The sequence below is a fragment of the Bos javanicus genome, chromosome 11 (genome assembly GCF_032452875.1).
Source record: "Bos javanicus breed banteng chromosome 11, ARS-OSU_banteng_1.0, whole genome shotgun sequence".
NCBI lineage: Eukaryota > Metazoa > Chordata > Mammalia > Artiodactyla > Bovidae > Bos > Bos javanicus.
Genome location: NC_083878.1, coordinates 80,713,875 through 80,740,471, shown reverse-complemented (window position 1 = coordinate 80,740,471; position 26,597 = coordinate 80,713,875). Strand labels below are relative to the sequence as shown.

The 26,597-nt window shown below is 39.1% G+C and overlaps 1 protein-coding gene across 1 annotated transcript in view; it reads right to left on the bottom strand.

Annotated features, from left to right (window-relative positions):
• The window catches only part of SMC6 (structural maintenance of chromosomes 6), a 74,441-nt gene that overhangs the window by 46,668 nt on the left and 1,176 nt on the right, over window positions 1-26,597 (bottom strand). The window contains exons 2-6 of the mRNA XM_061433254.1: window positions 16,179-16,324; window positions 12,267-12,384; window positions 10,248-10,353; window positions 3,127-3,263; window positions 2,435-2,496 (exon numbers count right to left, since the gene is read on the bottom strand). Coding sequence (XP_061289238.1) covers window positions 2,435-2,496; window positions 3,127-3,263; window positions 10,248-10,353; window positions 12,267-12,384; window positions 16,179-16,319 — 564 coding nt within the window. The 5' untranslated portion in view covers window positions 16,320-16,324. The remainder of the gene's footprint in view (window positions 1-2,434; window positions 2,497-3,126; window positions 3,264-10,247; window positions 10,354-12,266; window positions 12,385-16,178; window positions 16,325-26,597) is intronic.

Sequence of the window (26,597 nt, the reverse complement as noted above, 5' to 3'; positions counted from 1 at the left end):
TGTAAAGCACAAAATATGAAGGATCAGCAGAAATGAAAAAATGTGTAACTCCTTTATTTTACCATCTGTAGAATACTGATTGTACTTTATTTAGTATACTCCTGGTGAAAATCTTTCTTTCATGCAAGATTTTGGGTCTTCCCTTTCAAGATGATAAAAAAGATTTATGCAGTTATAAAGAAATCCCTATTACATTTTTCTCATTATATAGGTAGCTAAGGCTCTGATTGTCATCTTTTTTTTCTTCCAAACAAGGCCTGTGTGGTATCTTAATTTCACACAGCATCTAATTTCTTAAAACTAAGACAATTGCCTATGTGGTATCTTAATTTCACACAGCAACTAATTTCTTAAAACTAAGCTTTAATGACAGCCATTTTATCACCAACTCTGGATTAACAGCTTTGCCAAAGTTCATGTTCTTTTTTTCCACATCCTCTGAAATGGAGTTCCTAGTTTTTATACTAGAGATTATTTAAAAATCTGGCACCCTTATATGTCAAGACCCTGGAGTAAGCAAAAGGCAAGCACAAACAGGTAAACTTCAGAGAAAAAGTAAGAGGTATGATGGACAAATGCAACTGGGTACTTAAAGACATTAAACACCCTCCTTTCTCCTGACAATTCTAGGCCACACCATCCAACGGAAATACAATGCAAACGACACACACAATCAAGCTTTCTAGTATCTACATTAAAAATATAGAAACAGGTGAAACTGATGTTTGTAATATATTTTAAATCTAGTGTATCTAAAATACTATCATTTTAACATGCAATCTTGCCTGGAAAATGCCATGGACAGAGAAGAGCCTGGCAGGCTACAGTCTATGGGGCCACAAAGAGTCGGACATGACTGAGCGAGACTGAGCACAACATGTAGTCAGTATGAAAACTGAGTTACTCCTTTGCATTAACTCTTCAGCACCCAGTGTGTATCATTTCACACTACAGCACCCCTCCATCTGGACTACCCACATTCTGAGTGCACAATACGCATCCACACGTGATTAGTGATTACTGGATATTCAGTGTGGCTCTAGACCTTTCGCACTTTTGATCAATGAACTTGAATCTTTAGTTAACTGAATTGTGTAAGAAGAGGACTAAAGCAGTTATGATATCTTCAAATATTTCAGAAGAAAAGAAACATGTTTTTATATTCCCCAAGGAAGTGGGCACTTAGGAGAAAAGAGATTGAGCTTTTCCCATAAACAACTTTTTAATAAATACAGTCAGCTACATGGGTCAGCAGCCTCAGGCAGAGATCATTTTCCCACCACCGCCCGCTCAGGCACCTGCTGAAGGAACACGTGGTGGAGACTGCACACAACGTGAGCATGCGGTATGTTACGACACTGGATGCCCTTCAAGTTTCTCCCAACACCTGTGATTCCATAAACTCTAACTTTCGGTTTTGCTGACTTCAGTTAACAAACTGGCCTGTGTTCTACGCTGTATCTGCTTTTCCTCAGATTTCACTATTTTTCTGAACCTGTGCTGCCCAATATGCAAGCTGCTAGCTACATTCAGCTTAAGTAAAACACAATAAAATATTTGATTTCTCAGCCGTCACACATTTCAGATGCTCGCGCGGCTAGTGGCCACCCCACTGGACATCAGTAATACCTAATATCTATCATTCTATCGTTACAGGAAGTTTTTCTGGACAACTTGTTCTAAACCAAACTGGGAAAGAGACCCAGACACATAATTGCTTTTTCCCCTTAGTGTTTAATCTTGGTGTTCTTAGTCCTGGAGTAAGGCGAGTTGATACAGTGGATAGAGCATTAGAACTGAACAGAGATATCTGGGGCCCATTACAGGCTCTGTCAGTAACCACGCCTAGACAACTGTAAGTGCACATTTACTCTTGCTGGCTCCGAGTTTCTCATCTACAGAATAAAGGGTCCGGATTAGATATTCCCCCCAAGACAATTCCAGGGCTAATGTTACCGGACTATCTGAGCCCCGTTTCCAAGTGCTCAAAGTATCTTAGCAGAATGGACTCAAATCTTATCCACCTGTAGGTGATGAAATAAATCCAAAATATATAAAGAAATGTTTTCTTTATCTTTCTAGAATAAATGTCCTTTCTACAAAAGAAACTTAGCAACCAAGTTTAGGAAACTATGATGCTATTCTGACTTGGACGGCAGAAAGCCAAGAAACTTTATTACGTACATTTTTTTAACATAAATTTTAGCATATATTAATATAGACAAGATATTCTTATATGTTCTATCAAATTAAAGATGTTATGTCTTGAAGGTACCTGATGCATTAGAAGCTTACTAACAATAGTTAAATATATTCTTCCTGTGGTCAATTTACTCATATGAGGCCATTCAAATTCTTTCTATACCACAAATGAAATCACACAAAAAAGTAGCCAGCTGTATTTATTAATCTGAAACACAGATTTAGAAATTACCTGAATGTTAAAATGATCAAGAATTCCAATCAGTTCTTCTTTCTTAGTAGAAATCACAGCACCTAGTTATGAGAAACACAAAATGATCAGACTGTTTCTAGGGCAGTAATACATTTTTAAAAACGAGCAATTATTTATAAATATAAACTATTTTCCTGATGTCATTAAGAAAGGTACGTTGAAGGTACACACATCTGAATGAACTGGGGCAACACAAGTCACGACACAAGTACAGAGGAGGCAGAAGCACAAAGATGTAGCGACAGCGTTTCTCTACTTTCCAGAGCTAAACATTTGGTTTTTTCTTCTCATCTTCTCTTTATACTCCCCTCCTCTTCCTTTATGCCCTTTTCCACCTTTCACTAACCTTCTCTTTCCACATGTGATAGTAACTATAGGGGTGAAAGAAGATCAAAATGGCATACCACAGACTGTTTCAAACTGACCCAAATTCTGCTACTCAAACTTTTGCTGTAGAATCCCTTGTGGTAATACAACAATGTGTAATATATGTATGTATGTATACATACATGTGTATATGCACATATATGCAACCAACCAATCCTCTTACAAGAAGGAAGTTTCAAGAGATGAGACGTATCCTTCCAGTGATACCAGCACAATCAATGACCTCTTTTTAACTGGACGTGTACTATTAGTTCTCCAAAATAAAAGAGAAATTCATAACAAACCTGTTGCACTCTTCAGTTTGTAAGATCGACTTCCATCCATGCTGATGTGCTGTTGTACAATAATAGTGTCGCCGTACACATTTCCTCTGTAGGCATCATCCCCTCTGTTCCTTATTGTTATTGAGATATCTGCTGAACTAAAGCAATAAGGTTAAACTAAGTCACAGGAATGTGCAGGGCAACTGTAACACCAACTTATAGTAATTTTCAAAACCTCTCAGTGATTTGGCTAATTCATTGGAAAAGTAGCTTTACATCAGCAGTTGATGGCTGAGAGGCTACTACAGAATAATATTAAAGATACCATACAACAAAGATGAGAAGAGAAACTTTATAACAAAATAACTGACTATGCTATTCGTAACAGAAATACATTTTCACAAAATTCATTTAAGTTTTGGTTGTTTCATGTCATGTAGGTAAGTTACACAGTTTCCTATCTGTAATGTATAATCAATATTATACCGCCTGGATAATAATATTGCATATCAATATCATGCTAAATCACATAATAAAGCATCATCCTGACAGCAGCTGTCTAAGAATGATGAAGTGAGAATTAAGGTGAAATAATATATTTTCTAAGAAGATGAGAATTAAGGGAAACAATTTTGATTCTTCTATTACTTATGCAACAACAACAAAAAAGGCTAAAGTATTGACATCAAGAAATGTAAACTAAATCTCAAAATTTCCTAAGGTTTTATTAGTATTACAAAAGAATTATTTTCAAAGTTTAAAAGAAGTTTGAAGCATTTATAGCCATGTATATTTTAACATATTATGGGGGAGGAGAGAATCAATCTCTGATTTTCTACTCTAAATTCTGTTAAAATAAGCCCTGGGAGAAAAAAATTTTTTTAAGTTAATGAAGAGCATTAATAAATAAATATAATTTCCTCAAACATAAAAGCAGACAATATTTTCTCTGGTTAAAAATGAGTATCTGTCAAAAATGCTCAAGTCCTTTAATGTAAATCTGATTTTGGTAATTAAAGGCTATATTAAACAGAACAAACTTGTTTTCATCAATTTGTAGTCATAATCCAAAACTGCTTCCATCTGCAGGAAATGTAGGGAAAAATACTCAAGATGAATTTCACTGTGAACTTAGTAGACATCCTGAAGGGGCTCAGTTCTTGTTCCCCCCGTACATGTGTGCAGGGAAGTGCTCTCATAGACAGAGGGCTCAGCAGCCCCCAACCCTTCCCACAGGGACTGAGATAAATATAGAAGACATGGTTAATGTGTGTGTGTGTTCAGTTGCTCAGTTGTATCGAACTCTTTGTGACCCCATGGCCTGTAGCCTGCCAGGCTCCTCTGTTCATGGGATTTCCCAAGGCAAGAATATTGGAGTGGGTTGCCATTTCCTCTTTCAGGGGATATTCCCAACCTAGGAATCGAACTAGCATCTCTTGCATTGACAGGCAGATTCTTTACCACTGTGCCACTTGGGAAGCATATAGAAAGTGGATAGTCACTGAGCCAGATACTCTTCTTTAAAATTCAAATTAAGAAAAATTAGTAAAGCTCAAGTACAGTCTGTAGTCTAGTTAATAATAATATACCAATGTTAACCACACAGTACTTTGATAAAAGTACCTCAGGTATTTAAGATGTCAACATTAAAGGAAATTGGGTAAAGGCTATAGGAAAACTGTACTAGCTTTGCAGCACTTGTGTAAATCTAAAATTATTTTAAAATCACAAGTTTTAAAAACAAACTCAAATTCAGACTCAATCAAGCGTTAAGGAGGTAATTCCTTGGAGCTACAAAGTTCTGAGGACTCTGGGACTAGAGAGATCAATTTGGGGCGCTATGTTCTGACAAGTACAAAGTCTGCAGAGACTACAGAGAGAAGCAGAACATAGAACAGTTAAGTTCTTGGGAAACCACCTGGACAGAGAACGACACTGAATCACGGATACTGGCCATGAATCAGAGACATAGAGAACTCAAGAGCACTTCCTTTCAAGGGCAGCCCCACACACATGAACAAGGAGATACAGAATAGCAAGAAGACTAAGAAAGAGCACACAGGCTCCAGGGTAGGTAAAAATAGTCACACACCTGCATGCCTGTAAGAAGAGGGAAGGCGGGAGAGTACAGCACAGAAGAGAAGGCCGCTCAGCCTGGATGGGAGGGGAGTTTGGGGGAGAATGGATACATGTGTAAGTATGGTGACAGGTGAATGTCTGGCTTGTAGAGGCTTGGATTTAAAATGCAACATCTGTTTGAAGTCTGGACCCCTTCCTCCCCCCACAAAGGATTACACTCTCACAGAAAGGGTAAGTCAGAACTTTTGCCACATAGCAGTAAGAAAAGATAACAAGGTTTAGAGAATGAATTGATGGTTACCAGGAGGGAAGGGTGGGGGAAAGGGATAGTCAGGGACATGTACACACTGCTATATTTAAAATGGATAACCAAGAAGGGCATGCTGTACAGCATGGGAAACTCTGTTCAATGTGATGTGGCAGCCTGAATGGCAGAGGAGTTTGGGGGAGAATGGACACATGTATATGTATGGCTGAGTCCCTCTGCTGTGCACCGGAAACTACCACAACGTTGTTAATCAGTTATACTTCAATATAAAATAAAATGTTTTTTAAAAAGTGCAGCCATTGAGGAGAGGGAGGGAAGTAGTGGAAAGGAAGAGCTGTAAGCATAAGCCTGACGAAGGAAGGAAGACACAGATCCAGAAACAGACACAAAGAGCCAGAGACACAGAACAGAAAGACCCAGAGAGCGACGATCTTTGGTTCTGAGTTTCTCAGTTCCAGTCACTCCTAATCCAATTATGCTTCCTCCCTGCAGCTTCCAAGATATACATCCTACATCTTTATGATCTATCTCTTCTCAAGATACCCTGAGTGGCTTGGGGTGTGTACGTTTTTAACCGGAAATAGCAATCAGTATCTAACTAAGACAGATGTGCTCCTGAAAAGTTCTAATTAATGAGCTTTTAAAGCACTCTGCGGTAATTCTAATGAAAAGTCAAGGTTGAAAACTATCAGCTAAAGTCTATGATAGGAGAAGGGTATCTGGCCTACAACATAAAGCCAAAAATATTTGTAACTCATGAAAACATTTTTAAAAATAAAGTGATACCTCCCTTGATTTGCAAATACCAACTTTATTTTCCTTCTGGGCCACTCCTTGCATTTGAAAGCTATTTTTACTATTGTGAGAGCTTTGTAGACACTTATATCCCACTACCATATGAATTCATAAGAAAGGCAAGTTATTTAAAAACATTTAAGGCTTACAAAAAATACCCTTCATAATGACTGCTCAGAAAACCTATATAAGGAAACAGAATACCTGCTCTGGGACTGACTGCTGTCTCCCCACCTACTAACGTGGCTGGTGTGGAATTTGGGTCAAGAGCCATAGAGCCCAGTGTCTGTCCCTAGAGAGACCCTTCAGTGAGAAGAGGAACGATCAGGGAGAGCTCCTCCAGAATGACAGCACTCGAGCGCGCACACACCACAAGCATACGCAGTGCCGCCCTAAGGCTGTGGCTTCATTTTTTGGGGGGGATCCAAAAACTACTTTTTATTTATCATCATGAAGATTTTTACATATTTAAAACTCAAACTATACACTTTTGACAAGTGAAATTTATGAAAATGCTATAATAAAGCTCTTTTTAACAAAAACTATTTTCTCATATAAGATGTCACACAAAGAAGTCACTGAAGTTCCTGTCAAAATTAGAATTTCTAGGGGTTTCGGTTCAAGATGGCTACAGGATCCAGAACTGACCTTCTACAACACACGGAATCTATAGCTATGCATCGAACAACTTTCTCGGGATAAAAATAATTAAAAACTAGCTAAGCAAATCCTATACATGGGATGAAGGAGAGAAGACCCATGTCAAAGTGGGTAGAAGAGAATGGGACACAATGTGGCCATAAAATATGAGAACAAGGAAAATACAGCTTTATCAGACATTTACCTCTTGATGCTGTAGCAATGAGGGACTGTGAAAGTAATTAATAAATAAGTCACAGAAAATCCCCAATGATAAGAAAAGAGGCAAGTGGCTTAAAACAGAAAAAGAAAGGAACAACAGTGAAAGAGGAAAAATGTAAGAGGTTACCATTTTCAAACCCAGAACAACAGATGGCACATATCTCTGGTCCTGGTAAGAAGGGAAACCTGAAGTTTTTTTTTTTTTTACTTTTGTGTGCTTCTCCACATATATGTCTTATTTTATACACCTGCACATATAAAGGTTACAAACTTGGGAAGTGTGGCTTACAATCACCAGGGAGGTGGGCCATGAAGGAAGATGATGTAGAAAGAGCACAGGACCGCTAATGCTACTTACAGTGGAAAAGGGAAGTGCATGTTGGAGGTCCCCAAAGGAAAACGCAACTGAAGTGCAGAGAATGTAGGGTGGCGGTTGTTTAGTCACTAAGTCATGTCTAGGTCTTTTGCAACCCCGTGGATTGTAGCCTGCCAGGTTCCTCTGTCTGTGGGATTTCCCAGGGAAGAATACAGGAGTGGGTTGCCATTTCCTTCTCCAGGGGGCTGTGGCTTCTTTCTTGGCTTCAGGAGACCCTTATCTGTACAGAGGTGACTCCAGCATTGTGTATTGATGGAAATGAGGCACAAGGAACATGGAAAATGCCATGTAGAATAAGGACACACCTGTTCCTTCTCTGGGTGGCTAGCTAATCTGCAGTACGTTCTGTAAACTTGACTAAATCAATCAGGCATGTGTAGTATCCCTCCATAACCCACTCCCCCAATGCTACAGCTGATGTCAAAAACTGGCCTGGTGCCTAGATCCCAGGACTAGGATTAGGAAGGCTGAGGGAGGGAACAGTGAACTGAACCTGCTGAAGAATGTGAAGGGCTATGGGTCTGAGACTTTGGTTTCTCCGAGAGGAGGAGACATATCCTTACTACTGCAAAGCCTCGCTGTATGATCAGAGGGCGGAGCCCCAGGTAAAGAGCCTCTAGGCACAGTCAGTCCTCTGGCTTCTCCTAACCATCTTAGGTAAGCATCTCTAAGGAAGGTTGGAACCCTCTATAAAGGCAGCCTGGAGCTCAAGTGTCACAAGTGGAGTGCTTCAGATGGGGGGAGGGGGAGTCCTGAGGACCACCTTAAACCTGTGCCTGAATGACAGGCACCCTCAGAACGATGGAATAGCCACACAGATTTTAGACACAAAACAAAAAGATAATACTCAGTGAGCTAATTCTGTTTAAAAAAAAAAGTGGTAACAGAATCAGAGATTATAAAATTAGAGAAATTTTATAGCCACCGAGTGTTTTAAATGAGGAAGACAAGGACAAGAGGAGTAGGAATGGGTTTGGAAAAGCTGTTTTTAGCTACTTTTTCAGACAAGGTCAGTACAAAGCAGACTGAGCTCAGGTCAAAGCTTTTAGCTGTTATTACCTCTGTTTAAAATATTTTAATGTTCCTATCTACAGGCAGCTGTGTCCTTCAATGGTGGTGATTTGTGCAAACTAGCCTTTATCCATCTTTCTTTTTTTAATGGCATTCCAAGGACAAATCTCAGAAAGAAGCTTCTGCTTGGGTCTAGGTACTTCTCATATGGAAAAAAATTTTTTAATCTTTAATGGAGACATAAAACATTTAATGGTACAGAATAAAAAATTTCTTCCTGAGGTTTCTATGTGAAAGATCAATGGGTTATCCAGCTAGGTAGACTAGGTAAATATTTGGATAACTTGAACTGAAACAGAGTTGAGACCATTAACTTTGAAGTGTTCAAATAGCTAACTTTTGACTTCAGACATTATTTTCTTTGGAGACTGTGGGAGAGAAGACCTTGCCAGACTGGAGCCCAAATACAGTCAGGAGAGGCAGAAAACATGCTGGAGAATTGTTTTCAAGTAGTTCCTTTCCAAGGCCATACAGCACGGGAAACAATTTTCTGTGTATCTTTTCCTTCCTCTTCCTAAGTCCACTTGGAACCTTGGCTTTAGGGGTAAGATTCCTAAGGTTTCTGAGAAATACATAAGAAACCTGCAATCCTGATTCACATCACGTCCCCATTCTGTTTTTTAGAAATCAAATGGAAAATGGGGGAAGTTAAATCGATATAACACTGAGCAGAAGGAAAGTCAGTTACAAGGGGGACAAAAAGACAATCACTGTTAATTATCAAAGTTCCAGAAGTCCTTGGGCACCGAGTATGTGAGGGAGAAACAAGCAGTGGGAGACGCCTCACTGTGGGAGCTGGGATGACAGAGTCTAGGACATCCAGTTCATAGGAGAAATGAGGATCCCGTCAGGGTTTTCTGAGGCTGAACTAAAAAGAATAAGGATATCAGCCTGACAAGAGCTCCTAATGGACAAAGGGCCACGAGTCTACGATGATGCAAACCAGGCAATTAATATACAGTTAGGTGACGGTGAATGTAACACAAACATTCAGTGAAAGAAACACAAACATAAAGCCACACATGGTTGTTATATAACCATTCACAAAGGTCAGGATGAACCACAAAGAGGTTTATGATTATAGCCCTCACACCAAATTCACTGGTGAACCATCTGAGTAAAGCATACAAAATGAGAGACAGAATGGAATACTTTTTTATGAATTCTTAAGAGAGTTGGAGTTCTGTTTAGGGACACCTTGACTCGTTACTAGTTCTGCTCTAGCTCACGTGGTATCAACATGTACTTGCTGAAGCTGGATTTGGGACAAGAGCCAGAGAAGTCCTGGTGGTCCAGTGGATAAGGCTCTGCACTTCCTGTAGAGGGCAGCAGCTCGATCCCTGGTTGGGGTAAGGTCCCGCATGCTATGCGGCCAAAAAAATTTAAAGTCCCATGTTCATAAATATTCCTTTAAATGGAAGTACACAAATTTATCACTCCTCATTCTTCCATAAAGGTAAAGGAAACAAGTGTTTGGGGGAGGTGCATGGCATTAAGTGACATAAGCATTCTGTCAGGAGAGATAAAGAGGCAACAGTGGGGAAGAGAAAGGAATGAAAAGATATGACACCTGACACCTCTGTTCCACTTCCAGGAAGCCAATTCATTTCTGACAATGTCTACATGAATTGGGAATCTAAAGCTGCTTCTTATTAAAGAACTGAAAGATACACGTAGAAAGCCAACACTTACTTCTGTCCATCCTTCACAAAACCTTTTAAAGAAGATCCTCGATTAGTAGTGATAGCTTTTCCACCAAGACCAACTATGAGAGCTGTGAGCACCGCACTCTTGCCACCTAAAGAACAGGTGTTGAAGAAATCACATGCATTAGAGAGGGAGAAGTATGATTTCTATAATTTGATGTAAAAATATTTCTCAGAGAAGATGTGAAATAGTCTAACCCTGAAAGGAAGTGTTACACTTCAATTATAGTTTTCTTCCAGTGCCAAAAACAAAAAGTTGTATATATCATGAAATATTTAGCTGCTGCTATTAGAAAAAAAAAATCAATATATTTCAGGAATCAAATTTTTGCCAGAAATGGAAAAAACTGGTTGATAACTTTCCAACCTAAAATTTACAGTATCATCTTGACCTGTCAGATATTAAATGAACTTATCTTTCTAATTAACCCAAATACATTTAACTCATCTAATGTTTCTTACATCCTAATTTAATTAAAATTAGGATTTTTCTTTTCCCATAAATTCTCAGAAGCCCAAAACTATTTTTGACCCTGATTGCAAGCTCCACAGGGACAGGACCTTACCTTAACTCAGTGGCTATCTCCAATATAAGCCCATAATAGGCACTCACATATTTGCTGAATAAATGAATTTAAATATGAAAAACTACCAGTCGTATAGACAGATTTTGTATATTTTGCGATATTTTGACAATTATTATTCCTAATTTGAGTATTATTCATTTGCTCACTCTTTAAAGAGTATACTTTTTTACTCCTAACAGACAAAAAATATCGCAAGCTAAAATAGCAAAATCTGTAACAGTTACCCAGAATATGATAACCATTTTCTCAACTCCACAATCAACCAAAGAGATCAACTCTTATTAACTCATCATCTTTCACAACATACTCTAAATTAAACCAAGTATACAAGAGTTAACCCAATTTAGTTCCTGGGATGTCTTTTGAGTTCCTATACTAACTCTCTCCTTTTTCTTCATTTCCAAATTCACAGTTTCCACCACCTGCATTAGATTAACACCTTCACTATTTCGAATGTTAAGCTCTAACTGCAGAACCTACCGGTCTGTCTTTACTACTTGTCCTGTTTGACCTCCCCATAGCTCTGGTCCTTTTGTCTATTCTCTCCTTCTGAAAACACTTTCCTCTTGAACTAACAGAGGAGGAAAAACAAAGAACAACTAAACAGACCACGGAGCTATCTGTACTAGTTCCATGTTCTAGCACGACCACTATCCCTGGACCCTGGCAAGCTCCTCTCCCTCTCTACTGGCTCAGTTAAGCAGCCAACATGGTTCACCACAAAGGCTGCCTAACTCGTCTTTCCAACTCCTATGTCTTCCTCTATGTCTCAGCTACTTCTTCCCCAGAAGATCTAAAAGATCTTTCATTTTTATTCAAGTACCACCACAAATACCATCTCTTTTTAAAGCTTTCATTGGCCACATGAGTGAGAATTCATTTCTTTCTTGTTTGGATTCCCATGGCACTTCATTCATGCTGTTACAACATTTAATAGATACAAGACACAGGACTGTCTCAACGGCAATGAGGATAGCTTGCCCACTCTTCTATGGTATGAATTCCAAGGTACATAGATTCAAATCACTATGCATTCTAGAAGAGTGGGATTGGGAGGGAGTTGGAAGGGAGATTTGGGAGAGAGGGGTGGGGACATGGGTGTACCTATGGCTGATTCTTGTTCATGTTTGATTGAAAACCACAAAATTCTTTAAAGCAATTATCCTTTAATTAAAAAAATAAAGTGGCAAAACAACATGAAAGAAAGGTTTATTCCTCTTGCATAATGAACCCAGAGTTAATTCATTATTTTCTTAAAGTGTAGACTGGCAGCAAATACTGAAAAATTCATGACCACAAACCAGAGATCTAAAACTTAGCTGTATCAGCACTAATAGGCACCTATTTAAAAAAGTTAAAGCATTCTGACTTCAATGTACTGCTCAAAGTCAAATAAGAAGGAAGGCAAAAGCACTTACTTCCATTATTGCCAACAACAAAGTTGACATTAGAACCAAACTTAAAGGGTCCAAGCATCGAATGACACATGAAGTTTTTGAGCTGAATACTCTCAATTATTCCAACTTCTGCTGCTGTCTATGAATTTTAAAAAATGAGAGAAAACAATCAATCTAATTCAATCACTACAATCATCCAACTGTTTGTTAGCAGGAGAAAGATCAGCAGTGCCATCAATGAAAAAAGTTATAGAAAGTATAATTTTAAATGTTAATTTCAATCAATGAGTAAGAGCATGCTCAGTCATTAAGTTGTATCCAATTCTTTGAGACCCCATGAACTGTAGCCTGCCAGGCTCCTCTGTCCATGCAATAATACAGGAGTAGGTTGCCATTTCCTTCTCCACCGAATCTTCCCGACCAAGGGATTGAACCTGCATCTCCTGCACTGGCAGGTGGGTTCTTTACCACTGAGCCACTAGAGAGGCCTTCAATCAATGAGCAAGTGACATTAATTCATATGATTAACTGCTATTTTTAAAGTCCTTATAGGTTCTAACAAGTATTTCACAGAATTCTTTTTTAATATGGACAATACCAACATCTTGAGTCACATCAGTTTTTGTTGGAGAGAGGCTATCTTTGGCATTGTGGGATATTTAACAGCATCTCTAGCCACTACCCACCAGATGCCAGCAGCACTCTCTCCTCCAACCCCAGATGTGACAACCAAACATTATATTCAGACATTGCTAAATGTATCCACTGCAGAGAGAGCACAGAATTATAATTTCCATATTGAGAATACGTCATAATAATTAGAGATGGTTCATATACGTTTTAACCAAGAGTTTGATACACAGTGGTTACACTTTGTAGTTAAAATATGAAAATAAATCAACTATATTTTACCAAACCTTCCAAATGTTTTTGAAGAACATTTAATGTCTCCAACTTTTAAGTCATTTATTATAAAAATCTCTGGCTCTCTATCACTAAACAGCAGCTTATTAAAAAGCAGGGAACATTTACATCCTTATATGAGTGGCTTCTCAAGTGGCTCAATGGTAAAGAACCTGTCTCCCAATTCAGGAGACACGAATTCGATCCCTGGGTCGGGAAGATCTCCTGGAGAAGGAAATGGGAACCCGCTCCAGTGTTCTTGCCTGAGAAATCCCATGGACAGAGGAGCCTGGCAGGCTACAGGCCATGAGGTCACAAAAGAGTAGGACATGACATAGCAACAAAAACAAGCAGAATTCTGTAGAAATCATGAAGACTTTTTAAAAGTCTTCAGTTTATTTTGATCTAATTGAAGACTTAGAAGTAGTTATAAAAAATAATACAGAGAAATCCTGTGACTCCTTTACCCAGGTTCTGCCAAAGGTAAAATCTTGAAAACTATGGTACAATACCACACCAGGGTGCTCATTTTGATAGTGACGCACAAAATATTCCCATCACAAGTAACTGTCACATTGTCCTTCTAGAGCCGCATCCTCATTCCTCCCCACCCACTCATCCTTTACCCTGGCCCACTGGTCTGCTCTCCATTTCTGAGACACTGTTATTTCAAGAATGTTATATACATGGAATCAGACAGAATGTAACCTTTGGAAAAGCGCTTTTTCCTTCACTCAGCTTAACTGTCTTTTGCTGTCTATGTGCACAGTTCCCTGCTTTCTACTGCTAAACAGTATCTCAGGGTAGAGACATCCTATAGCAGGTTTAACTACTCACTCACTGTATGACATCTGGATTGTCATACAGTTTTTGAGTATTACAAAATAAAGCTGCTATGAACACTCATGTACAGATTTTTGTGGGAAAATAGATCTTCTTTTCTCTGTGATGCTGTGCTATGTTTAGTCACTCTGTTGTGTCTGACTCTTTGCGACGCCATGCACTGTAGCCCGCCAGGCTCCTCTGTCCCTGGGAATTCTCCAGGCAAGAATATTGGAGTGGGTTGCCATACCCTCCTCCAGGGGATCTTCACAATTCAGGGATCGAACCCAGGTCTCTCACATTGCGGACAGATTCTTTACCATCTGAGTCGCCGGGGTAGCCCAAGAATACTGGAGTGGGTAACCCATCCCTTCTCCAGGGGATCTTCCCAACCCAGGAATCGAACCAGGGTCTCCTGCACTGCAGGCAGATTCTTAACCAGTTGAGCTACCAGGGAAGACCCTTTCTCTGTGATAGATACTGGGTTATATGATAGATGGTTACATGCTAAATTTCTTACAGAAACTGCCAAACTATTTTCCAGAGTGACTGTACCATTTTACATTCCCACCAATATATGAATGATCCACTTTCTTTGCATCCTTGCCAGCATATGGTATTGTCATTTAAGAGAAAAAAAAAAAAGTAGCCATTCTGATGGGTGTGCAGTGGTATTTCATCATGGTCTTAGTTTGCATTTCCCTCATGACAGGGCTTCCCTGGTGGCTCAGAGGTTAAAGTGTCTGCCTGCAATGCGGGAGACCTGGGTTCGATCCCTGGGTCGGGAAGATTCCCTGGAAAAGGAAATGGCAACCCACTCCAGTACTCTAGCCTGGAGAATCCCATGGACAGAGGAGCCTGGTGGGCTGCAGTCCACGGGGTCACAAAGAGTTGGACACGAATGAGCGACTTAACTTTCATGACAGGTTATTCTGAACATGATGTCATGTGTGTATCTGCCGTCTGTACATCCTGTCAGTGAAATGTCTCTTTATGTCTTCTGTGCATTTTCAAATTGGAATTTTGCTTTTAATTGTCGAATTTTGAGAATTCTTTATACACATTCTTTATAAAATTCTTTATACAGTACTCTTGCCTGGAGAATCCCATGGATGGAGGAGCTTGGTGGGCTACAGTCCACGGGTTGCAAAGAGTCGGACACGACTGAGCGACTTCACTTTCTTCCTTTCACTTTATACAAACAAGATATTTGTACTTTGTTGGATACGTGATTGGCAAATATTCTGCTAGCTTGACTTTCCATCCTCATAACAAGGTCTTTGCAGAAGAAAAGTTTTTAATTTTGATGAGGTCTAATTTATCAGTTTTTCATTTTATGGTTTGTATATTTGGCGTCAAGTCTAAGAATTCTCTGCTGAATGCTAATCTGAACCTGAAACCCAAACATTTGGTACAATTCTTCAGTCAAACCAACTGAAACTGAAGAGACCTTTTTTAGGAGTTTTTAAAGGATGAATTAAATTTCCTTGTTATAGGAATTGGTCCACTCTAAACTGCCAATCTATGTGTGCAGAGTTGTTAACAATAACAGAGTTGTTAACAATATTCCCTTATCGTCCTTTCTTTTAAAATTTACTTTTAGGTACGCTGGGTCTTCATTGCTGTGCCAGGCTTTTATTTAGTTGCAGTGAGCGGGGGGCTACTCTAGTTCTGGTGTGAGGGCTTCTCACTGAGATGGCTTCTCGTGTTGTGGAGCACGGGCTCTACAGAGAGCACAGGTTTCAGTAACCGTGGCACACAAGCTTAGCTGTCCTGCCACATGTGGATCCAACTCATGTCCTCAGCAATGGCAGGCAGATTCTTAACCACTGGACCACCAGGGAAGTCTCCTTATTATCCTTTTGCTGTTTGCAGAATCTATGGTCAAATCCACTGTTTCATTCCTGACACTGGTAGTTTGTGTTTTCTCTCATTTTCCCTTTCGTCAATCTTAGTAGAGGTTTGTAAGTTTTACTGACCTTTCCAAAGAACTACATCTTTGTTTTATTGTTTTCTCTACTAATTTTTTCTAAAAATTAACATGAACTTCAAAATTAGGTGATTTTTACATCACTTTTAAAAATTTATGTTATTTTTCCTCTGCAGCTAGCGACCCAGCTTCAGATACTGAATTAAGAATACGATATATAAAACAGACAGGAGAAACAGGACAATCAAAAGTTATTAATTTTATAATTTTGCACTCACCAAAGTAGAGGTACCATTAGTGAAAGAAACTGCACATTCATCTTCGTCACATTCATCTTTATCAAAATCGTCCAATTCTTCTTGTCTTGGTCTTTTGGCATTTTCAGGAGAGAAAAAACTTTCTTCCTTTCTTTTGGCCATCAGGTCTAAACAAATATTACAGTGACAATGAAGAAAATCATGTAAAGCACCCATACAACTGTTTCATATATATATATTAAAAAAACTTAACAAAATCAGACAAAGCTTAAATTTTAGTACTATATCCATTCATTTTCACTTTAAGAAAAAGTAAAATTATCATTTGTGTGGAGGGAGGGGGCCATGAGCCAAACAGTGCGAGTGGTCACGAGAAGGTGGAAAGGTAGGGACACAGATACTCAAGAACCTCTGGAAAGGAACATATCCTTCCTGCTCTCTTGATTTTAGCCCAGGCAGACATGTCAGACTTCTCACTACAGAAGTAGATAATAAATTCTTGTTTTAAAAAATCTGCATATGCAACACTAGAAGATTTTACGTCAGAGGGGATTCATGATGGAGGTTTTTATTGATACGGACCTATCTAAGTATTTTAACTCCTAAGCTTACAAAAAGCAAACGGTTTTATTTGTGAAACTGTAGATCCACTGATGAGATGGTAAATGCCTTCTGAACTTACTCCAGAGCAATCATCCAATTTTTATAAGTTATAAAGTAATAATGAATCATATAAAATTAATATTATTTCCCCAAAGAAGCATATTTGTAGTGGCCTGTATAGTCCATGGAGTCTCAAAGAGTCTGACAAGAAACAGTGACTTTCACTTTCACTTTTGCCTAGCACTAGAAGAGAAGGGAAAGGCAAGGGAGAAAAGGAAAGATATACCCATTTGAATGCAGAGTTCCAAAGACTAGTAAGGAGAGATAAGAAAGCCTTCCTCAGCGATCAATGCAAAGAAATAGAGGAAAACAACAGAATGGGAAAGACTAGAGATCTCTTCAAGAAAATTAGAGATACCAAGGGAACTTTTCATGCAAAGATGGGCTCGATAAAGGACAGAAATGGTATGGACCTAACAGAAGCAGAAGATATTAAGAAGAGGTGGCAAGAATACACAGAACTATATGAAAAAGATCTTCATGACCCAGATAATCACAATGGTGTGATCAGTGACCTAGAGCCAGACATCCTGGAATGCGTCAAGTGGGCCTTAGGAAACATCACTACGAACAAAGCTAGTGGAGGTGATGGAATTCCAGTGGAGCTATTTCAAATCCTAAAAGATGATGCTGTGGAAGTGCTTCACTCAATATGCTAGCAAATTTGGAAATCTCAGCAGTGGCCCCAGGACCGGAAAAGGTCAGTTTTCATTCCAATCCCGAAGAAAGGCAATGCCAAAGAATGCTCAAACTACCACACAATTGTACTCATCTCACATGCTAGTAAAGTAATGCTCAAAACTCTCCAAGCCGGGATTTGGCAATATGTGAATCGTAAACTTCCAGATGGTCAAGCTGGTTTTAGAAAAGGCAGAGGAACCAGAGATCAAATTGCCAACATCTGCTGGATCATCGAAAAAGTAAGAGTTCCAGAAAAACATCTACTTCTGCTTTATTGACTATGCCAAAGCCTTTGACTGTGTGGATCTCAACAAACTGTGGAAAATTTTTAAAGTGATGGGAATACCAAACCATCTGATCTGCCTCCTGAGAAATCTGTATTCAAGTTAGGAAGCAACAGTTAGAACTAGACATGGAACAACAGACTGGTTCCAAATCAGGACAGGAGTATGTCAAGGCTACATATTGTCACCGTGCTTATTTAACTTATATGCAGAGTACATCATGAAAAATGCTGGGCTGGATGAAGCACAAGCGGGAATCAAGATTGCCAGGAGAAATAGCAATAACCTCTGATATGCAGGTGACACCACCCTTATGGAAGAAAGCAAAGAAGAACTAAAGAGCCTGTTGATGAAAGTGAAAGAGGAGAGTGAAAAAGTTGGCTTAAAACTCAACATTCAGAAAACTAAGATCATGGCTTCTGGTCCCATCACTTCATGGGAAATAGATGGGCAAGCAATGGAAACAGTGAAAGACTTTATTTTTCGGGGGGCTCCAAAAATCACTGCAGATGGTGACTGCAGCCATGAAATTAAAAGACGCTTACTCTTTGGAAGGAAAGTTATGACCAACCTAGACAGTATATTTAAGAGCAGAGACATTTCTTTGCCAACAAAGGTCCCTCTAGTCAAGGCTCTGGTTTTTCCAGTGGTCATGGATGGATGTGAGAGTTGGACTATCAAGAAAGCTGAGCACCGAAGAATTGATGCTTTTGAAGAAGACTCTTCAGAGTCCCGTGGACTGCAAGAAGATCCAGTCCATCCTAAAGGAAATCAGTCCTGAATATTCACTGGAAAGACTGATGCTGAAGCTGAAACTCCAATACTTTGGGTGCCTGATGTGAAGAACTGACTCATTGGAAAAGACCCTGATGCTGGGAATAACTGAAGGCAGGAGAAGGGGACAACAGAGGATGAGATGGTTGGATGGCATCACCGACTCAATGGACACGTGTCTGAGTAAACTCCAGGAGTTGGTGATGGACAGCGAGGCCTGGCGTGCTGCATTCCATGGGGTAGCAAAGAGTTGGATACGACTGAACTGAGTAGTGTCACTTCACTGTTCTCTAATAAATAACCCAGGCTAATTATCTAGTTTTTTTTTTTTGTTTTTACCAATATTCCTTAAAATTTGCCTGTAGAAAATTAACATCATCAAGCTTTTCTAAACATAAAAGCCACACCTTAAGTCCAAGTTGATGGTCTTTCGTTGAAATGAAATGGTATCATTACTTGAACTGCTGCTTTCATTTTTCTCTTAAAAATTCTTAGAGCCCTAAAGTGATAGGTACCTAATAACTGTTTGCTGAGTAATGAGAAACATCCACAGCACAGGTAACAAAAATTTCTAAGATACAAGAATATGAAAAATAGTTCTACTTTCAATCTGTTTGCTGCTGCTGCTGCTAAGTCACCTCAGTCGTGTCCGACTCCGTGCAACCCCATAGACGGCCTCCTACCAGGATCCTCTATCCCTGGGATTCTCCAGGCAAGAACACTGGAGTGGGTTGCCATTTCCTTTTCCAATGAATGAAAGTGAAAAGTGAAAGTGAAGTTGCTCAGTCGTGTCCGACTCTTAGTGACCTCATGGACTGCAGCCTACCAGGCTCCTCCATCCATGGGATTTTCCAGGTAAAAGTACTGGAGTGAGGTTCAATCCGTTTAGGTACCCCCAGAACTATATCACAGCAGGTTTGTGCCAGGTATCTGGGCAGCAGGAGATTAAATGACATTTTCCCTCTCATTAATTCGGACTGAAAGATTCAACTCAGTCCTCAGTAGAAAAAAGGATAGTTCACCTTGATGATGTATGGATGGCAAGGAAGCCGGTCAGATATGTAGGTGTGTGCTGGGAGGCCAGTGGAGTATGTTACAAAGACAACAAGAAATAGATCAAAGTGGGAGAATAAGGACTTTAAAGCACAAATGAGAGAGAGGAGGAGGGCAGGGGAGAAATACATACAGTGCTTAATTTTTATCCACTGCCCTCCAAACTTATACTGACAGAAGCAATTTTGCAGAAATATCAAATATCTATACATATCTTGTTGGAACTGTTTTGGGGAACTAGCTTTGACAAGTTTTATTATGACAATGCATGCTTCATTAAGTGAACTGGGTAGTTTATCTTTTAATGCTCTGCAATCACCACTATGGCATGACACTGAAAGGTTTTTTGAAAGTGAAAAAGAACTAACCTTAAAGCTATTAGATAGTGCAGACTATTTTAATTTTATGAAATCATTTCAATTTCTTTTTTTGTATACCGGTTATTACAGGTTGACTATAGATTCCTAGAACAAGTCTGCTGTAATTTCATTTTCCAGAACACTGATAATTTAAAGCTTCAAATTTATTACACAAAATTACCTTGTTTTGTACAATCCTCAACTGTGGTCGTGATTCCTTTCACGTCAATTCTATTTAATTAATCTTTTTTCTCCCCAAAGTAGCTATTTACGTTTACCAAATTTAGTTTTTCTTTAACAAAAATATTTTAATACTTACTCATATATTTTTAGACAATCAAATATAAGAGACACACAGTGGAGTTGGAGTTCAGAATTCTTTAACCCAAAGTGCAAGTTGAAAAAAGCAATCAGAGACTTCCACTTCTAGAAAGGCGGAACAGATGTATTTTCCCTATTCCTCTTGCTTAGTAAAACATTCTTGAAAATTATATACTATAAAACAAGCATAACACAGCTCTGAAAAAGGAGGTAGATTGGTAGGAAACTCACAATCCAAGGAAAGATGTCACGGTGGTTCACTGAGTTTTTGTTTTCCCTCAACTACTGTGGACTTGGAGAAGCCAGCAACAGGGGAAACACCAAGAGGTGCAGAGGGAAACAAAAGGCTTAATGAAAGCCTGTTCCCTCCAGACAAAAGGCCAGGAAAAGGAAGTCTAACAAGAAGACTTCCAGACAATAATCACTCTAGTCAAATACCATTCAAAGAACTGTTGTCCCTTCCTCACCGCCCCCTGCCTCAGCAAAGGTCAAGTGGGTAGTGTGGACCTCCTTCTGGTGATGCTAAAAGGAGGCATCTCAACATCCCATCTGGCCCAGTGTCAGACAAGGCTGTGCAGGCCAAGTAGGGAGGCATGAAAGGGGCATCTGATGAAGAACCTAGAGGTCTACCCCTAAGAGGGTGTAACAGGACACTATAATACTTACTCCCACTCCCCACTGGATGCGTCAGAGGCCTTTTACCACTGCCTAGAGAAGCGAGGAGCACACCCCAGCCCAACAGCCACCACAAGCCATGGAAAGAGCTCTGGTCAAGTTCCAGATGTGAGTCTCTGTGTCCATGGCCTAAGAAAACCAGAGGGCAGCAGTTCTCAAAGGTTGCAGTGTCTTAAAAAGTACCAAGGACCTCAGAGGGCTTTTGTTTCTATCAATATTGACCGTATTATAAATTAAAACTGAAAAAAAATTTAAAACAACCCACAAGTACACACTGTATCAGCCATCAGAGCAATGACATTATCACATGTCTATAACCTCTAGAAAACTCCTCTGTGTAGTTACAAGTGAATGAAAGTAAAAAAGGGAAATAACATCTTATGATTATTATGAGAACAATTTTGATCTTGTAGCCCCTCTGAAACAGTCTCATGGATCCCTGGACTACATTCGGCAAACTGCTACTGCAGGGAATACTATAAGCATGCCCATTACATACTGCCATAAATGACAAGGCACAGCTACCAGTAATAAAGTTAGCGCAGCAGAGAAGCCAGCCATAGAATGACTGGTAGATTTGATATTCAAAGTGTGGTCCAAGGACCAGCAAGCAGCATCTACATCTCCTAGGAACACGCTAGATATCCAGAATCTCAGACTTCAATTTAAAACAAGTGAATCTGAATCTTCATTTTAACAAGGTCTTGGGTGACTCACAAGTACATTAAGTCTGAGAAGAATTGTTGTAAACAACATTAAAAATTTAGGACTTTATCCTGTCCTGAAGGCAACAAGGAACCTAATGTATCGTGATAAATCAAATACCATTTAAAGGGAATATTAGTTAACATCCAAAGGACATTTAACCTAAACAAATGCCTTTTGAGAGAGTACTAGCATTATAGTCACAATTACCTAATATTCACCATCTTTCTGACAAGTAACTTAGTGTTTATTTTGATCTCTTACACAAGTCAGAACTTGAAAATCAAACATAATTTTCAAATTATTTAATAGCAAGAATTAATATACATTAATTTCAGCTAACTTAAATTCCCTAGAATACTACCAGGCAATTATTTTCCCAACACTGCCTTTCCTCCCACCCATACCTGTTTCTTACTCAATTACAGTCATTTATTTATCACAGAAGAGCAAAGAAGCAGCATTACTTCTTCATTTTCCCAATATTAAATGTCCTTTTAGGCAGTTTTTATTAATGCTTAATACATGAATTTGCAGTTAGCTGACACTCAGACATCAGCTGATTGATCTTAGTATTTTACCACTAGAAAACAGTTGTTTTTCAAGTAAAATCAGGGGAAGGAAGGGGAACGAAGGTATGTGTGATTAGCTTCTCATAATCAATGTGAGATCCTATACAAGACAGAATACAGTGCGATACATGACGACAATGTTTTTTTATTTGCTGTACTTAGCCTGGGATTTGCAGTTTGCTGTTAGGTTGCCATGGCAACATGCATCTAACAGACACTGAAAGATCCAACCTTTAAAAACATGAATCATTCTATAATTTAATAATGGACTTTTAAAAACACACATGAATGTCCTGCGACTTAAATATAGGTTACAACAGTAGAACTGTTTCTAATACGCTAAAAAGATAATATAAACAGATGTAAAGAAAAATACTTTTAATATCCTGTAAAACATAAAAATAGGGGGGGAAAAAAGCTCCTCTGGGATTTTCAATGCATTCATAAAGCTCTTCATGGTATTCAATATTTATTTACAATAAAAAAAATTCAATATTAAGGAACATACTACTTCTTCCTTGCAGAATGCAAGCTCCTTCAAAGCAGGAATAGTAACAAATATGATTATCAAGAAAAAATAAGTTCAAGAAGAAAGAAAAATCAATCACCAAGGGTTAATTACAGCAAGCATATACACAGGAAATTTGAAAGACCAAAAGCATTTTCACACAGGATTATAAATTTCTAAATTTTCCATTTTAATGTGAGTACCTAGTAATTCATACTTCCCATTAATATCAAAGTAGGGGCTAACAGTAGTGAGAACAGTCATAACAGAATTGGAAACGTCAATAGAAAACAGAGGTTTTAAAAAAAGGTAAATTGCTACTGCTTCTGAATCTGCCATAGACTATTTACCTCATTCCCAATTCTGCTCCTACCACACCAAAGACAAACTCATTCTTTATTAAACCACCTCATTTTTAACGTACTGAAATATAAGCATGCTGCTTAGAATATATACATGAGATGCAACAGATAATAAATAAGTAAGTGAAAAAATTCATTAGTCCACCCATCAAACAATTATAGGTGAGCAAAACTCAGGTAATAAAATCTGAACACTCAGATTTGTGTTTTTAAAAAATCCCTGTGGCCTCAATATAGAGCACAAATGAAACAGAGTGAGAATAAAGGCAAAACAGACCAGTCTCTAAAGGACAAGCAGTGTTGAACAAAAGCAGTGGCATGCACACCAATGTTCACTGCACCATTATTACAACAGCCGACATACGGAAGCAATATAAATGTCCATCAACAGATAAATGGATAAAGACACGATACACATATACATCCAACATCCACAGATCATAGAAAAAGCAGGAGAATTCCAGAAAAACATCCACTTTTGCTTCACTGACTATGCTAAAGCCTTTGACTGTGTGGATCACAACAAACTGTGGAAAATTCTTAAAAAAGATGGAATACCGGACCACCTTCCTGGACTCCTGAGAAACCTGTAAGCAGGTCAAGAAGCAACAGTTAGAACCAGACATGGAACAATGGACAGGAATATCAACTATTCCTGTATGTTGTTACCCTTCTTATTTAACCTATATGCAGAGTACACCACATGAAATGCCAGACTTGATGAATTACAAGCTGGAATCAAGACTGCTGGGAGAAATATCAACAATCTCAGATATGCAAATGATACCACTCTAACGGCAGAAAGCAAAGAGGAAATAAACAGCTTCTCAATGAGGAAGAAAGAGGACAGTGAAAAAGGTGGCTTAAAACTCAAAGTTCAAAAATGGCATCTGCTCCCATCACTTCATGGCAAATACATGGGGAAAAAGTGGAACAGCGGCAAATTTTATTATCCCGGGCTACAAAATCAATGCCAATAATGACTGTAGCCATGAAATTAAAAGACGATTGCTTGTTGGAAGGAAAGCTATGACAAACCTAGACAGCGTGTTAAAATGCACAGACATCACTTTGCTAACAAAGGTCTGTATAGTCAAAGCTATGGTTTTTCCAGTAGTCATGTACAGATGTGAGAGCTGTAATGTAAAGAAGGCTGAGCACTGAAGAACCGATGCTTTCGAACTGTGGTACTAGAAAAGACTCTTGAGAGTCCCTTGGAATGCAAGGAGATCAAATCAGTCAATCCTAAAGGAAATCAATTCTGAATATTCACTGGGAGGTCTGATGCTAAAGCTGAAGTCCCAGTATTTTGGCCACCTGATGCAAAGAGCTGACTCACTGGAAAAGATCCTGATGCTCGGAAAGACTGAGGACAGCAGAAGGGGACAACAGAGGATGAGATGGTTGGATGGCATCACTGACTCAACAGACATAAGTTTGAGCAAACTCCAGGAGATGGTGAAGGACAGGGAAGCCTGCACCCCTGGAGTGCTGCAGACATTAGGACTGCAAAGAGTCAGACAGGACTTAGTGACTGAACAACAAAACACATACACACAATGGAATATTATACAACTGTTAAAAAGAAACCTTGCCATTTGTAACAACATAGGTATTGCTGTTGTTTAGTCACTAAGTCATGTTTGAATATTTTTTGACCCCATGGACTGTAGTCCATCAGGCTCCTCTGACCATACGATTTCTGAGCCAAGAATACAGGAGTGGGTAGCCATTTCCATCTCCACAGGATCTCCCCACCCCAGGGATCAGACTCCAATCTCCTGCATTGGCAGGTGGATTCTTTACCAGTGAGCCACCTGCGAAGCCCCAAAGGGTATTATATTATATGAAATAACTCAGACAGAGGAAGACAAATACTCATATGACCTCACTTATATGTTAAATCTAAAAATCAAAAGAAACAAACAAAATGAAAACAGATACTGATACAGAGAACAAATGGATAATTGCCAGAAAGGGAGAGGGGGGAAGCAGGGGAGTGAAATTAGTGAAAGGGATTAAGAGGTATAAACCTTTTAATTCTCAACATCCTTATAAGTGATCCCTTACTTTACAAAAGAGGATACTGAAGCTCATTTAAAAGATACCCAAATTCATGTAGGTATATCTTAGCAGAGCCTAGATCCAAACCCAGGTTGTCAAAACCCCAAATCAAACTTCTTTAATGTCCAGGTTCCACCTGGCATGAACTGAGTTTAACCAAGTTTGACTATTTATACAAAGTGAAATTGTCTGTTCATCTTGTTCTTCCTTTGGTAATGTATAAAACTATGTGATATGTCCCTCTAATGTTGGGCTTGCTGTATAAAATTTTATCTTGTGTTTAATTTTCAGAAACAATCTTTACTCTTAATAGTAAATGCCATCATCAGTAGACTGAGGTTTGGAAATGATTCATTCATTTTTCTTGAAAACATTGAGTTTGAAGTGCTTCTAGGAAATTGAGATGGATAGGCCAGTAGGCAGCAAAATAATAGAGTTAGATTCTAGTAGAGACTTCCCAGGTGGCTCAGCGGTAAAGAATCTGCCTGCCAATGCAGTCGACCCAGGTTTGATCCCTGGGTTGGGAAGATCCCCTGGAGAAGGAAGTGGCAACCCACTCCAGTATTCTTGCCTGGAAAATCCCATGGACAGAGATGTCTGGCGGGCTAGTCCATGAAGTCACGAAAGAGTAGGACAAGACTCAGCATCAAGACAATAACAAAGACGTAGATTTGGCAGTGGCACTAAGAAAGTCACAGAGACTATTCTGAATTTGTTCACCAGGGAAACTAGTGAGTAAGATGTACCTCATTAACTAGTGAATAAAAAGTACTAAGTGTCTACACTTGACCCTCAGTCATCTGGACTTACATATGTATATATACATATATAACTGTGACGTTTAATTATGCTTTAAACATAATACCTTCATGTGTGGGCACTCAGTTGTGTGACTCTTTGCGACCCCCTGGACTGTGGCCCACCAGGCTCCTTTGTCCATGGAATTTTTCAGGCAAGAATACTGGAGTGGCTTGCCACTTCCTTCTCCAGGGGATCTTTAGGACGAAGGAAATGAACCCAGGTCTCGAATCTCCTGCATTGGCAGGTGGGTTCTTTACCAGCTGAGCCACCAATTCCTTAAAGTAAACCAAGTATGGCTTTGACTAATTCTCCTAACTTAGATCTAAAAATGATCATCAAGATTTAGGCAGGTTTTATACAAAATTCTACATCTACTCAGTAAAATAAAGTCAGTAAAATAAAAAACCAGGCTCCTCTGTCCATAGGATTCTCCAGGCAAGAATACTGGAGTGGGTTGCCATTTCCTTCTCTAGGGGATTTTTCTGACCCAGGGGGACTGAACCCAGGTTGCCTGCATTGCAGGCAGATTCTTTACCATCTGACGCGCTGGGGAAGCCCAATTACAGAATAGAAACTGAAATTTACAGAGGTGGTACCAACCTGTTCAGGGTCACACAA